At 43.1% G+C, this 13,779-nt stretch overlaps 1 protein-coding gene across 1 annotated transcript in view; it reads right to left on the bottom strand.

Annotated features, from left to right (window-relative positions):
- SAMHD1 (SAM and HD domain containing deoxynucleoside triphosphate triphosphohydrolase 1) overlaps positions 1-13,779 on the bottom strand; it is a gene marked incomplete in the record, with an annotated part of 1,343,678 nt that overhangs the window by 233,626 nt on the left and 1,096,273 nt on the right. Inside the window, 1 exon segment of the mRNA XM_044090179.1 lies at positions 8,603-8,707. Coding sequence (XP_043946114.1) covers positions 8,603-8,707 — 105 coding nt within the window.

Here is a 13,779-nt window from a genome sequence, read left to right as displayed (position 1 = left end):
ATAGATGTTCGAGTGTCTTCACTGTTGCAGTCATAACTGTAGGGTGATCCTGCTGGCAGGCAGCCCGAGGCCGGCCAGAATCCCAAAGTCTGGGTCCAGCGTCGGCTGTACCAGCAAGCACCCTGACATCAGAACGCAGAGGTATAAAGCTGACAGCCGACGCCATCTTCTCCAGTCTTTCTTGCCCCAGATGTCAGAAGTCCCCCAAAATAACCAAAAGGTGTCCAAAAAGGAAACACAAATACACCACAAAAGAAGAGGAAGATAAGAGGGGATTGGTGGGAGGGAAACACCGACTGCAACAGTGAAGACACTCGAACATCTACATTTATGGTAGGTGTACACAACTGTACTATGTTCTTCGTGTTTCACTGTTGCAGTCATAACTGTAGGGTGGAATCCCAAAGCCGTGAAGATGGAGGAGGTTATGCAGAAGAAGGAGCAGCCAGAAGGCCCTGCAAGACAGCAGAGGCAAAACCTGCCCTAGACTTAGAATACAAAGGGAGATTATAGTGCTTGGAAAAAGTATGCACTGAACTCCAAGTGGCAGCTTCCAAAATGTCCTTGGTAGGAACTCCTCTGAGAAAAGCTGCTGAAGTGGCAGCTGCTCTAGTAGAATGACTTCTAACAGTACCTGGAATCTGCTTCCCAAAGTGAGAGTAACAAAACCTTAGCCCATGGGCAATCCATTTGGAAACAGTTTGTTTAGAGATAGCCTTGCCTAGAGAACTGGAAGCATAAGAGATAAACAACTGATCAGATTTTCTGAAATCTTTAGTTCTGTCCAGGTAAAACCGTAGTTGTCTGTGTACGTCCAATGAATGCAAAATCCTTTCCCCTTTGTTTTGAGGATTTGGAAAGAAAGTAGGAAGGAAGGTGAATAGTCTGATTTAAAGCCACTCTAGAAATCACCTTAGGCATAAATGTAGGATTGGTCCTCAAGGCAGCTCTGTCTTGGTGGAAAATAAGGTATGGTTCCACAGCCATGAGAGCTTGCAACTCTGACACCCTTCTGGCAGAAGTCAATGCTAATAAAATAGCTGTCTTCCAGGATAAGAACTTGATATCCGAAGCAGCAGCAGGCTCAAAGGGAGGTAAAGTAAGTTTTTCCAAAACATAATTAAGATCCAAGCAGGAACAGGAGGAGTTCTAGGAGGTCTTAAATTCTTAGCCCCTCTCAAGAATTGTCTCACCAGCTGGTGAGAGAAGATGGGGGGATCAGTGTTGTAATGAGCCGAGATTGCAGAAGCATGGATTTTAATGGAAGAAAAGGAGAGGCCTTTAAGCAAAAGGTCAGAGAGGTCAAGTAAAATGGAAGAAATGTCAGGTAAAAGAGGATCAGAACCTCGATCCCGCATCCAAATACAAAATCTTTTCCATTTAGAAGCATAAGATTTTCTAGTGCTAGGGCGTCTAGCTTCTAAGAGAACATCCAAAACTTGTTTGGGAAAAGAAGAAGAAATCAAAGGCCCTTGTAGAGCCAAGCAGCCAGGCAAAGAGTGTTGATTTGAGAGTGTAGCATCTGACCCTGATACTGGGACAGAAGAGAAGGAAACAGAGGCAGAATCCATGGAGGTTCCAAGAACAGGTGTCTTAAAGTTGGATACCAAAACTGCCGAGGCCAATTTGGAGCTATCAAAATGATAATCTTGGGTTTGTCCTGTTTTATTTTCAGTAACACCCGTGGCGGAAGAGGAGGGAAGGCGTATCCCGAAAGATTCCTCCAGCTGAAAGACAGGGCATCCACTTTCCAAGCTATTTTGTGGAAGGACCTGGTGCAAAAGAGAGGCAGCTGATGATTGAGATGGGATGGCAAACAGATCTATCCGAGGGCGACCCCAAACTTTCGTAATCCTGCTGAATAAGTTGGGGTCTAGCATCCATTCGTGAGGATCCAAAAGATTTCTGCTTGGGCTGTCTGCTAAGAGATTCTGTTTTCCTGGAATGAATTGAGCTTGAAGATGCAGATTCAGACTTAGAGCTGTGTCCCATAAACTCATGGCTAGTCTGCAAAGGGGGTATGAGTGAGAGCCTCCCTGCTTGTTTATATACCACATGACTGTGGTATTGTCTGTGCGAATCAGAAGATGGCCTGGTTGCAAAAGATTCTGGAAGGCTAGAAGAGCATTTTGGACTGCCAACATTTCCTTCAAGTTGATGTGCCAGGGAAGATGCTTCTTTATCCAATAGTCCTGCTGGCAATTGTTTAGGTAATGAGCTCCCCAAGCATACTCCGAGGCGTCTGTGGTTATGATCTGAGCAGGATGAGGCAGACGAAAGGGATTCCCTTCGTTTAAAGCACAAGCCCTGGACCACCAAAGGAACTCCTTTTGGAGGCAGGGAATCAGAGGTATCATTGTTTCCAGGCTGTGGTAATGCTGAGACCATACACTCTTTAGGTACCATTGAAGTTTTCTCATATGAAGCCTTGCATTTGGAATCAACAGGATGCAAGAAGCCATGTAGCCCAAAGCCTGCAGGAATTTCCTTGCAGTGAGCCGAGTTAAAGTAGCCAAGGTCTTAAAAATTGATGCCAGCTGTACTTGTTTTTCTGGAGTACGGAAGGCCCTTTGTAAGCTTGTGTTTAGAAGAGCTCCCAAAAAGATCATTTGTTGAGAGGGGATCAAATGTGACTTTTTTGTGTTCACTGAAAATCCCAGTAGTAGGAGAAGACGCTGAACAAACTGTAGATGTTGAAGTAAAAGATCCTTGCTGTCCGCCTGAATAAGGCAATCGTCCAGGTAGGGGTAAATTTGAATTCCTTGGAGTCTGCAATAAGCTACTACTGGAGCCAGACACTTGGTAAAGACTCTGGGCGCAGTAGATAAGCCAAAGGGCAGTACAGAGAATTGAAAGTGTCTCGAACCTGCCTTGAATCTGAGGTAATTTCTGCGTTCCTGTCTGATGAGAATGTATAAATAGGCTTCCTTCAAGTCCAATGTCACCATCCAAGCATCCTGGGAGAGCATGGGAAGAAGTTGTTGCAGAGTAAGCATCTTGAATTTTGGAATCTCCAGAAAGGTATTTAACACTGAGAGGTCCAGAATAGGTCTCCATGAGTTTTGTTTCCTTGGGACCAGAAATAGTCTGGAGTAAAAACCTTTTCCCATCTCTGGAAGTGGAACAGGTTCTATGGCTTTCATGGCCTATAAGGCGTCCACTTGATTTAAGGCCTCTGACCATTGATGTTTTGGCAGATCCAGCCAACCCGAAGACCTTGGCAGAGTATGAAAGTGGAATTTGTAGCCTCTTAAAATCACGTCTAAAACCCATTTGTCCTGGGTAATACGAGTCCAATTTTGGTAGAAAAGAGAAAGTTTTCCTCTGAGAGGGGCTTCCAGGCAAGGAGGACCTGTAGCCCAACGGAGAGAGTCACTGGGTCTGCTTCTTTTGTGATTGAGGTCCGTCTTCTCCCCTTCTAGGTGAAGAAGCAGTCCATTGTCTGGACCTGTAAGAGGCCTGAGCCTGCCCCCGACCTCTGGAGCGTCTATATCTTCCCCCTTTGAGGCCTGTCAGACGTGGGAAAGGACCAATTTTTGGAGGGCCAATTTCTAGAAAATCTAGGAGGCTGAACTTGTAAACAATCTTTAACAGTCTGCATAGATTTTGCTTTTTCTTCCATCTTTTTAATAACCTCCTCAGCCTTGAATCCAAATAAAACATCATGCTGAACAGGGGCATCTAACAGTTTAGCCTTAACCTGTTCTGGTAAATTCTGCTCACGAAGCCAAGCATGTCTCCTGATAACAGTACCAGAGGCTGCGGCCCTGCAAGAAGCTTCTAAGGCATCAAAACCACAATGTAAACTATGTTTGCTAACTTGTTCAGTTGCATGCAATACATCCTGTAATTCCTTGTCCTCTGCACATGCAGGAAAGGTAGAGAGCTTTTGCTTTAGAACAGACAAAAGAAATTACTGATACTTGAACATGTGAAACTGGCAATTTAAAGCTCTAATAGAAAGGGTAGCAGAAGTGTAAACCTTTTTGCCCCACCTGTCCAAGGCGCGAGAATCCTTTTCAGAAGGAATAGGATTTTTAGATGAAGCAGCCTTAGCAGCCCTAGAACCCTGAGAAATGGTTTCAGGATCAGCAGAAGGGTTCTTAAATAAGAATTGATGGGAGTCAGGAACTCTGTAAAATCTATCAGGCTTAGAAGGAGCAGGCGGCAAGGAATCAGGATTTAGGTTAGCTTCAGAAAAAGCATCATCCACAATATCAAGTACAGGAGGAATAGCCAAAGGTCTGTGTTGAGGGAGAAGGAGAAATTCCCTAAGTCTCTTCTTGGAAGCACAGTAATCCTGACCTTCCCAATGAAAATGCTCCCTCATCTCATGTAAGGTTTCCCCAAAAGAGAAATCTTCAGGGGGAGAAGCAGAGGGAATAGAGTCCCTCTGCATCAGAATCCTCATAAGGAGGAAAAGAATAATCCTGGTCAGAGGAAGAGACAGAAGACACAGAAGCCTGATCTGATGAATCATAAGGAATATCCTGTCTAGGCCTTTTTTCTGGAGGAGGGTGAGAACCCCTAATCATTGTAAGTAAATCTTCAGCCATCCGAAGTAATTGCTTCTGGGACTTGGGAGCTGTATCCGAGGAAGCTTGTGAAGAAACCCTTGGTTTAACAGGAGTCTTTGACTTTGCCTTTGTCTTTGTAGAAATAGTGATATTAGAAGGCCTGAAAACCCCCTCAGAAGCCGGTACCTGCACAGCGGTTCCAGACCCATCTGAAGGAGCGACGTCCGAAGGTCCTGCAGCAGTTAAAATACTAGGCCTAGAAGGCTCCCCATGGGAGTCTGTGTCGGCCATCGGTTCCGAAGTGGTGGACGACAGAGGCTGCAGAAGCGCCTCACTGACGACCGCCGAACCCGAAGCTGGCTCCGGCTGCAAAATATCATGTTTGGACCTCGGAGGCCTATCCTTGTATTTGCGCTTCTTTTGAATTCCGGCTGTCGGTAAAGTATCCGACGACATCCTATAATTGAATCGTCTACCGAAATAATTCAAGGCCCAATCGTACCTATGCTTGATAGTGCGAGAATTAAACCTGGTACAGAACCGACAGCAAGAAACGTCGTGGTCAGGGCCTAAGCAAGGTAGACAGTAAGAGTGGAAATCTTTATGAGGTATTTGTTTTCCACACAATATACAATTATTAACTTTTTCTGACATCGGAGGAGCAAGAAAAAAGTTTCCCCAATGGGGTACTTAGCTTGAGAAGAGAAGTAGAAAACTTTGGACCGAAGACAATCAAAGCACGTTGTCTGAAAACGCCAACCAACGACTTGCGAGCTGCTTTCCACCGCACAGCAAGAAAGACTGGAGAAGATGGCGTCGGCTGTCAGCTTTATACCCCTGCGTTCTGACATCAGGGTGCTTGCTGGTACAGCCGACGCCGGACCCAGACTTTGGGATTCTGGCCGACCTCGGGCTGCCTGCCGGCAGGATCACCCTACAGTTATGACTGCAACAGTGAAACACGAAGAACATCAACAAATGTCCAAGACAGAACTGCAAAGCATGGTCACTTTGCCCAAAAGAGTCTATGGGCACAACATGAGACAGCTTAAACTATGAATGAAGACCCTTTTTTTTTTTAAATGCTCCTAAATCCCTGATTCACTGTAAAAGCCTATGCAGCTATTACCTTGAAATGGACTTGGGCCCTAGCTTCTTCAAGCTCCACCTCAAGTGATTCTACTGTGGCTCTTTGGAGCTACATCTTGCACAGCCTCCTTTGGATTTTAATAAAGGACCACTGAGGAGGTAGGAACTTCACAACCACATGCCATCAGGATTTTACCCTGCTCCCTCATGTTAAGGTCCCCTACTTACTTCTTCAACAAGCAGCAAAGGACATGTAAAGGGGAACAAGTCTAAAAATAACACTCCTCTGAAAAGTATATTCACCTAAGCCATGTGTGCCAGCACATCAAAATGTTGAATGATGCAGCTCAGGCAAAACCCTTGCTTTAAATGATCCAAGACTTGGTGGTTTATCACATTGGAAGACACCACTATATGAGCCCTTATCTTCTGTTTTTATCCCATTAGTCAAGCCCTCAACTACATACACATATACTTTCACCTGTCAACTCTCTTTAAAAAAAAACACCACATGAGCCAAGTAATTTAATGTCCTCAGACAATAGCATGCAGGATCCAAAGACAAGATTATATAGCCTATCCATCACACTTTATTGTTGTACTGAGGGCTCTGTGGGGTACATGTCCTCTTGAGGGCAGCTGCTGAGACTACAATGCCTGGCACAGATGTCTCTGACCAGATTATGCTATCCTAGGAGGGTGAAAATGCCTATCTGACTTAAAAGTGAGTAGGGCAACTGTATCCAGATTGCCTCAAAACAGTCATGATGGCCTCTTTAAAGATATAAAACAAGGGAGAGGGATACCCAGAGGATCTGTGTAGTGAAACCTGCATGCTTCCTGATGCCTTCTCTGGGGTACAGGAATGGCAGTCTATAGGTCAACCGCCTTCTCCTGAATCAAACACAGGAACTCTTTGAATGTGGCAATATCAAGAAGTTGACATCAGGGAAGCAGACCATTGTCCATCAGCCAAACTGGAATAACATTTTCTGCTTAGACTTGGCCTGAGCCTTAAGGGACCTCTTAAGAAAGGGTGCTGTCCTGGAAGAACACAAGGACCTTTTTATGGCTTGGCTGTTAGTACATGCTGCAATAGCCCTTGTAGTATCATCTGCTTGCCCATGGCGGATTCTGCTGGCATGGATGCTTGGATTGCCCCTAGTGTCAGCACTGGGAAAGCTTCAGTTACAGACTGGATGGAAAGCACTGGTACAGGGTACTCTAGTAGTATACAAACACCAAGGAACACCACACCAAGTTAAAACCACACAAATGTCACTAAAATAACTGAAATACCATCCTTGTAGAAAATGCACTAGGGAAGTAAAAATAAAAATTCAGCAATTTATTAGTAGTAAGTGCTTTCATCTCCTGTAAGAGACTCCATCAGAATACAATATTCTGATGAAGTCTATTACAAGAGATGAAAGCACTTGATACTAATAAATTACTGGATTTTTATTTTTACTTCCTGATTGCATTTTCTACAAGGATGGTATTTCAGTTACTCTAGTAGTATGCCTGTCAATCCTGGCTCTGTAAAGCCTGGTGAGACATGTATTGGGCCATCAGTGCCTGGGAAAGGAAGGCAACAATCATAAAAGGTTTGGCTGCCACTGGTAGAAAAGCAATTGTGGTTAACACTGGGACAGAGGACAGAAGCAGAGTCAAACTCAGTTCTAGAAGAGTATGATGTCAAGAAACGAATAGGTCCCTGCACTGATGCCTTGGCAATCAACACTTATAGCAGAGTTGTGGAGACACTCATACCAGCTCAGACTGCTTAAGGAAAGAGAATGCTAGCAGGAGAGTGGTCACTGGAGGAGGTGGCCACAGGTGTAGTAACTTTGTGACTGATGACAACGATGGTGCCAGAGAATAACTGTGTGTGTGTGTGTGTGAAGTTAGGGGTGGGGGTGGGACTGAAATGCAGATAGCATATCCTGTTCGTTTTCTGCTCTGGAGTTGAGAAAATTAATTATTTATGTTCATCGCCTTTCTTTTGGCTATACCTCTATTCCTTTTTACTATGCTTAAAAGCTCTTTGGTGTATTTACTTTTTTGTTGGAGGTATAACCTTGTATATATATTTAATTACTTCCCATTAGGGGGGCACCTGACATCTGGGGCAAGAAAAACCGATGTAATGGTGTCGGCTGCATGCTTTATACCCCTAACTACCTGACGTCATGGAAGATGAGACAGCAACCGACGCAGGACCCAAGACTTTGATAATCAGGCCAACTGAGAGCTACTGCAAGCAGATAATCCCCCAAATGTGATGACTGCAACAGTGAAACACGAAGAACATCTTAGATACATGGCAGTGAAGAACTAGAGGCCTAACAGGCAAGCAGCATCATGGGACCAATCAGGAAGGAGCAAGCAACTACCTGAAATTTTTTTCCAGATGCCCAGCAGTACTAACAACTGTGACATATAATCCTAGAGGCACTGAAGATGGGCTATATTTTATTGCATCTTATGTTAGTACATATAACAAACCATTGCTTTAAGATAAGAATTCTGTATGGAAACTTTATTGCATTAAAGCTAAGTCATGGAAATGTGATTACTATACAGTAAGGTACAAGTATCTAATGTCATGCCGCTTCTACATAAAAGGCAAATTTTGTGGAACTAACTACTAAACTAACATGTAACCGTTAGCAAAAAACACACGAGAAGCCCCAAACAGGAAAGAGAATAGAAGACTGAAACAACACAAAGGTCATCAGTATCTCCTCTTGATTACTTTTACCTTCAGCATCATGACTAAACCACACCAACTGCTATAAAATCCATCAGCCCCAGAATTATATGGTATTATATAAATCACTAAATCAGCATCAAGCTGTAACCATCCAACTCAGCCACCTTATTTGCATTATTTGGTATTTGTTGAGCGCCACTGCATGGAACAGTAATAAAACATTTAAGAAGTATCATGCAACAAATCAGTTTAAAAGAACAAACAGTGAAGCTGAACACACCTGATTTTTACGGATCTTGATTGCCCTGCTGGGGTCATCCTTGCAATAGAAATTGACATTATTAATTGGGTTTTGTTCCTTCATTCCATAATCTAGAAGAATGATCTTAGAAAATGAAAGGCAACAATTACAAACTGTAAACATTTTCAAAATACATACAAGACATATTAAAAAAAAATACAATTTGGTAAATCTCTAGTGCACATCCACAATGCAAACAAATGATAATACTCATATCAGCCAAGGGCACTCTGCAGTTGGTACATACTTGGGATTGCACTCTTCTCAATTTCTCAGTGGCTACTCCTTTTCTGTATCTCAAGCTCCCTTGCTCAGTACACAATGAGATGTCCTGAACTGGTACCAAGACAAGTGCTTGGTTCTAAAACTGACCAGTTATATAGATACCTTCCATAAGACGTTAAATGTACTGCATGTATTATAAATAAATGTATTAATGGAACTATGCTAGGATTCTCCTCAAAAGATTTATGGAAGAGTTTGTCTTATCCACCAATCAAAATGTGATATTTGGTTTCTGTGGAATTCCATGCCTGGGGACAACCATGCACCCATACCAAAACACACTGTTGCATAACTTGTCAAAAGTGCTCACACCACTTACCAGGTTAATCAACTTTCCTCCATTCCACTAGCAAGCACATTCCCGTAAATCAAGAAACCACAGTGAACACTTAAAACCTTTATAAAACAAATAATTATTCAACATACAATCACATACTTGCTCAACTTGAACCTGAGCAGCTGAGTCTAGCAGAGAGAATATCCATCCATCCACAGCAGGATGGAGAGAGAGCATTCCTGACCAATAAAGTGCGGTCATCATGCACTTGAACTGATATAGTTACAGCATGCATCTCTTACACCCAATATTCCAGAACCTCCTTGATAGGTCCTTGGGTAGGAATAATTCTTAGTAGTAAACCATTAGTGCGAAAAAAGCTGAAGGATCACATAGGCACAGAACTCAAAAAGCTGAGCCCTGGATTATGGAAGTTTCTTTATGTAGCCAGAGTATAAAGTCTGGTGAAGGTATTCACTTAAGATCAAGAGGTTGTACTGAAATCTGCAATACATTCTTGGAGTAAGCATGCAACTCTGTTGAATGGAGGGAGGCAAAGTTATAAACCAACTTCATTTCCCACAGAAGGGAAGTTCTTCAAAGGATGACACAGATGGAACACTCCTTTAAGGGACTGCTCGATCAGCCAGTGCTGGGATGCAGCCCTGTTGTCCACATGGTTAAAATGCACAGAGACAGCAGACTAGTGTACACTAACAATTGAACAATTGAGGTCAAGTCATACAAGTGTCTCATACAACTCAAAAATGCCTACATGCTGACTGAGTAGGGCAGCAAAGGGCACAGCTTTACCAGAACTGAGAACTGTTTCCATCTGGAAGCATAGGCCTACCAAATGAAAGGTTTCCAAGAAGCCACAATAACCACTGAGACCTTAGATGAAGAATCTGTCAGGCTGAGTGGATCTGCATTAGACATCAGGTACAGAAGTGGAACTGGTTCTCTCTCCAACCATGATGGACATCTCTGACTTAGAATAGGAGCTTCTGCTGCTGTTAGGGACTTACAGCCTGAAATTTTTCCTTTCACAGCAAATGGGGATGGAAAACAATGACACTCCATTTCTCTTCACTTAACTTTGCGATAAGACTAGGAAATTAGCAAGGATTAGTACAGGAACCTCCTCTGACATGGCATTCTCATCTACTAGATACAAAGATCAGAGGAAAGGGGGACTGCCAGCAGCAAACAGGTTGACTCCGTGTACTCCACTTCTGGAAGATTCTAACCAGGTACTGTTTCTAAATTCGCAGCGCCACATGAGGGCTGAAAGGGAATCTTGGAATGTCTGCTAGCTTATTTACTTTTTCAAGGATATAAATCAGTTTGACAATGACATCCCTTATCTATGGTTTACTCACAGGCAAGAATCATCTCCCTGGGGAGCAGGAACTTATGCATCCTTACATGAATGGACTGGCTAGTTGACCAGATAAGGACAGGCCCTGGAAGCAGCTGTTTCTACAACGCCCTCACAGCAAGAAAAACAGCACTTGCAATAGCCGACTGACGTGCTGCTTTGTTCTCTGTGGGGAAACTAGACTCCATATATGATTGGAGAGCAGACATGACCCCCCCCCCCCCAAAGCCTACAAGCAAAGTGTCTTCTCAGAGAATCTGTAACTTCCTTGAAATCAGAAAGGACTGCCTGACCAAAAGACTGGTGAGGACTATCTACTGAGTTACAACCTCATGTCAAAGGTCAGGAGTCTCCTTGAAGGCAGTTTGCCGAGACATCAACGTGTAATAAACTTCTGGATTCTGGTGTACTGTGGTTGTTTTTGCAGTGGTCGTGGAGGTCGAGTGGTGGTTCCTGTTTAAAATCAACCAGTTTATTTGTGACATACCATTTTAACATGTTACTTAGAGCAGGGGAGGATATATACATCAGTTGTTCAGAAATGTTAGGTGTGTCTGCAGTTCAATTTTTCTAAAGACACTCAAGTTGCTTTATGGCTGTGCAATAGCAGGTGTTAACCTTTTTTTTTGTGCAGCTGCAATTTTTTGGCAGGCTATGGTCATTTTCTGACTACAGATTTAGAGGCATTCAAAGATGACATAACTGGAGGAAACAGACAACTAGTTAACTCAGCAAGAAATCCTTAAAAGGGAGGGGGTATTCCACTGCCAACTGTGCCTCTATTGAATGACTGAGAACCCATTTGTCTGAAACAATACTGTGCCATACAAGAAGATGTAGACTAAGACAGGTAGAGATTATGTGGGGGGAGGGTGAAGAGGCCAATAATTATTCAGAGTTTTTGGACTGTATTGATTTTCAGAGGCTTTCCCTTTCTTTTTGAGCATCCTTGACATTGCTTTTTAAAATCCATTTTGGAGGAATCTTGCTGTGTAAATATTTGAAAAAGGGAGCCGAGGTGGAAAGAAAGTTTGTATGTGCCTTAGAAAAGGAAGATTGGATACAAGGGTCATCCATTGAATCAACCTTTCCCTTCTCATGAAATCAACAGCAGAAGGGCCAAACAGAACTTTACCAAAGAGAGAATTTAAAATCTCAGTTTTAACATCTTCAGAAAGACTTTAGGAGAATGAACCCAAGCAAATCTTCTCATGAATGACCCAGAAGAAGCTGGCCTGGAAGCAGTATCATAAGAACAATTTAAGACAGGTTTTATTAAATAAGGAGCAAAACAGTAAAGCATTCAACAATTTTTACCTCAGAGGACAGAAGGTTAACAGTCAACTTGTTCATGTTCTCAAAAGATGGAGGTGAAACTTAATCTGAGCCTAGCAGTTAAAAATCGTGAATGGTTAAGTGGAAGGATACACTTTCCCCTCAAATCTGTCAAAAGCTTTGCCATCTTTGTCACAGGGAATGGGATTAGCATTTGCAATCTGTCTAGTTGAAGCAGTTTTGGTATGGAAATCATTACAGGGTCTTCTATGGAGTTAGAAAACAAAACATGCAAGTCTGAGGTATTCTGTCTAACCTGTCAGATTTCCTAGGGGCATGAGGCAGACTGTAAGATAAACTAAAAGCTGTGAGAAAAACATTTTTTTAAAGCAGATAAAAATAATAGTTGTGTAAGAACTTACCATAACCTTAGATGTCCCTCTCTTGTATGTTGCAGTATTCATAACAGTAGGGAGTTGCTGCTTGCAGCGCCACTGTCAAGCCAGTATACCGAAGTCTTTGTTCCAGGGGGGTACATGTGACGTCTGTTCCCAGGGCCATAAACCGACATTGGGTATAATAGTGACGTCTGCATGTACCCTCATCAGAATTGTTTTGCCGCATACAGTAGTGCCTGTGAAGTTTGACCAGAAGGGTCCTAAGTATGAGACCCTTAGACTTGCATGTAGGCCAGTCCCAGGGCAGTAGGATGGCTGTGTAGGTAGAGACCAGAGGAGACAATGGCAATGTGCCTACAGGTGAAAACTGAGACAGTAGTGAGAAGGAAACGGGGTAGGTGGGTGGGATTGAATACTGCAACATAGAAGAGAAGGATAGCTAAGATTATGGTAAGTTCTTACACAACTATTCTATGTCCTCCTATTCTAATGTTGCAGTATTCATAAAGTACAGTTGCGTACACTTACCATAAATGTAGATGTTGGAGTGTATTCACTGTTGTAGTCATTAGATTTGGGTTATCTGCTTGTAGGTAGCCTTCAGTTGGCCTGATTAACAAAGTCTTGGATCCTGCATCGGTTGCTGTCCCTTCTTCCATGACGTCAGTTTTTTTTGCCCCGGATATCAGGTGCCCCCCTAATGGGGAGCAATTAAATATAAAAGTACAATGATATACCTCCAACAAAAAAAGCAAATACAACAAAAAGGCGTTTAAGCATAGTAAAGGAAAGTAGACGTATAGCCTAAAGAATTTAGGGGCTGGAGGGAGGGTAACTTCGACTGCAACAGTGAATACACTCGAACATCTACATTTATGGTAAGTGTACACAACTGTACTATGTTCTTCGTGTTTCACTGTTGCAGTCATTACATTTGGGTAGATTCCCAAAGCTGTGGTTGGGAGGAGGAATTTAGACAGCATTAGGACCAGTTATATGGCCCTGCAAGACTGCAGTGGCAAAGCCAGCTCTGGATTTAGAGAAAATTGGCAAATGTTAATGCTTGGTAAAAGTATGTACAGAACTCCAGGTAGCAGCTTCTAGGATGTCCCTGGTACGGACGCCTCTGAGAAAGGCTGTAGAGGTAGATGCAGCCCTGGTGGAGTGAGGTCTGATCCCCTGGGGGATAGGTTTTCCATGGTGCTTATAGCAGGAATGAATGCAATGGCCTGTCCATTTAGAAATGGTTTGAAATCACCTTCCCCTCTGCCCCTGCAGCAAATGCTACCAGCAGTTGTTCAGATTTCCTTTGAGATTTAGTCTTATCCAAGTAGAATCTGAGTTGTCTGTGCACAACTAAGGAATGCAGTATCCATTCCTCTTTGTTCTGTGGATTGGGAAAGAATGTTGGCAAATGAATGGACTGATTAACAGCCACATTGGATACCACCTTGGGCATGAAGGATGGATTGGTTCTGAGGGACACCCTGTCCGCATGAAAGATGATGAAAGGCTCCACTGCCATAAGGGCTTGTAATTC

This window comes from Protopterus annectens, chromosome 12.part0 (assembly GCF_019279795.1).
Source record: "Protopterus annectens isolate FY-2018-M chromosome 12.part0, PAN1.0, whole genome shotgun sequence".
In the NCBI taxonomy this organism is placed as follows: Eukaryota; Metazoa; Chordata; order Ceratodontiformes; family Protopteridae; genus Protopterus; species Protopterus annectens.
The sequence above is the reverse complement of the archived record's forward strand: the minus strand, read 5'-3'. Positions and strand labels throughout refer to the sequence as shown.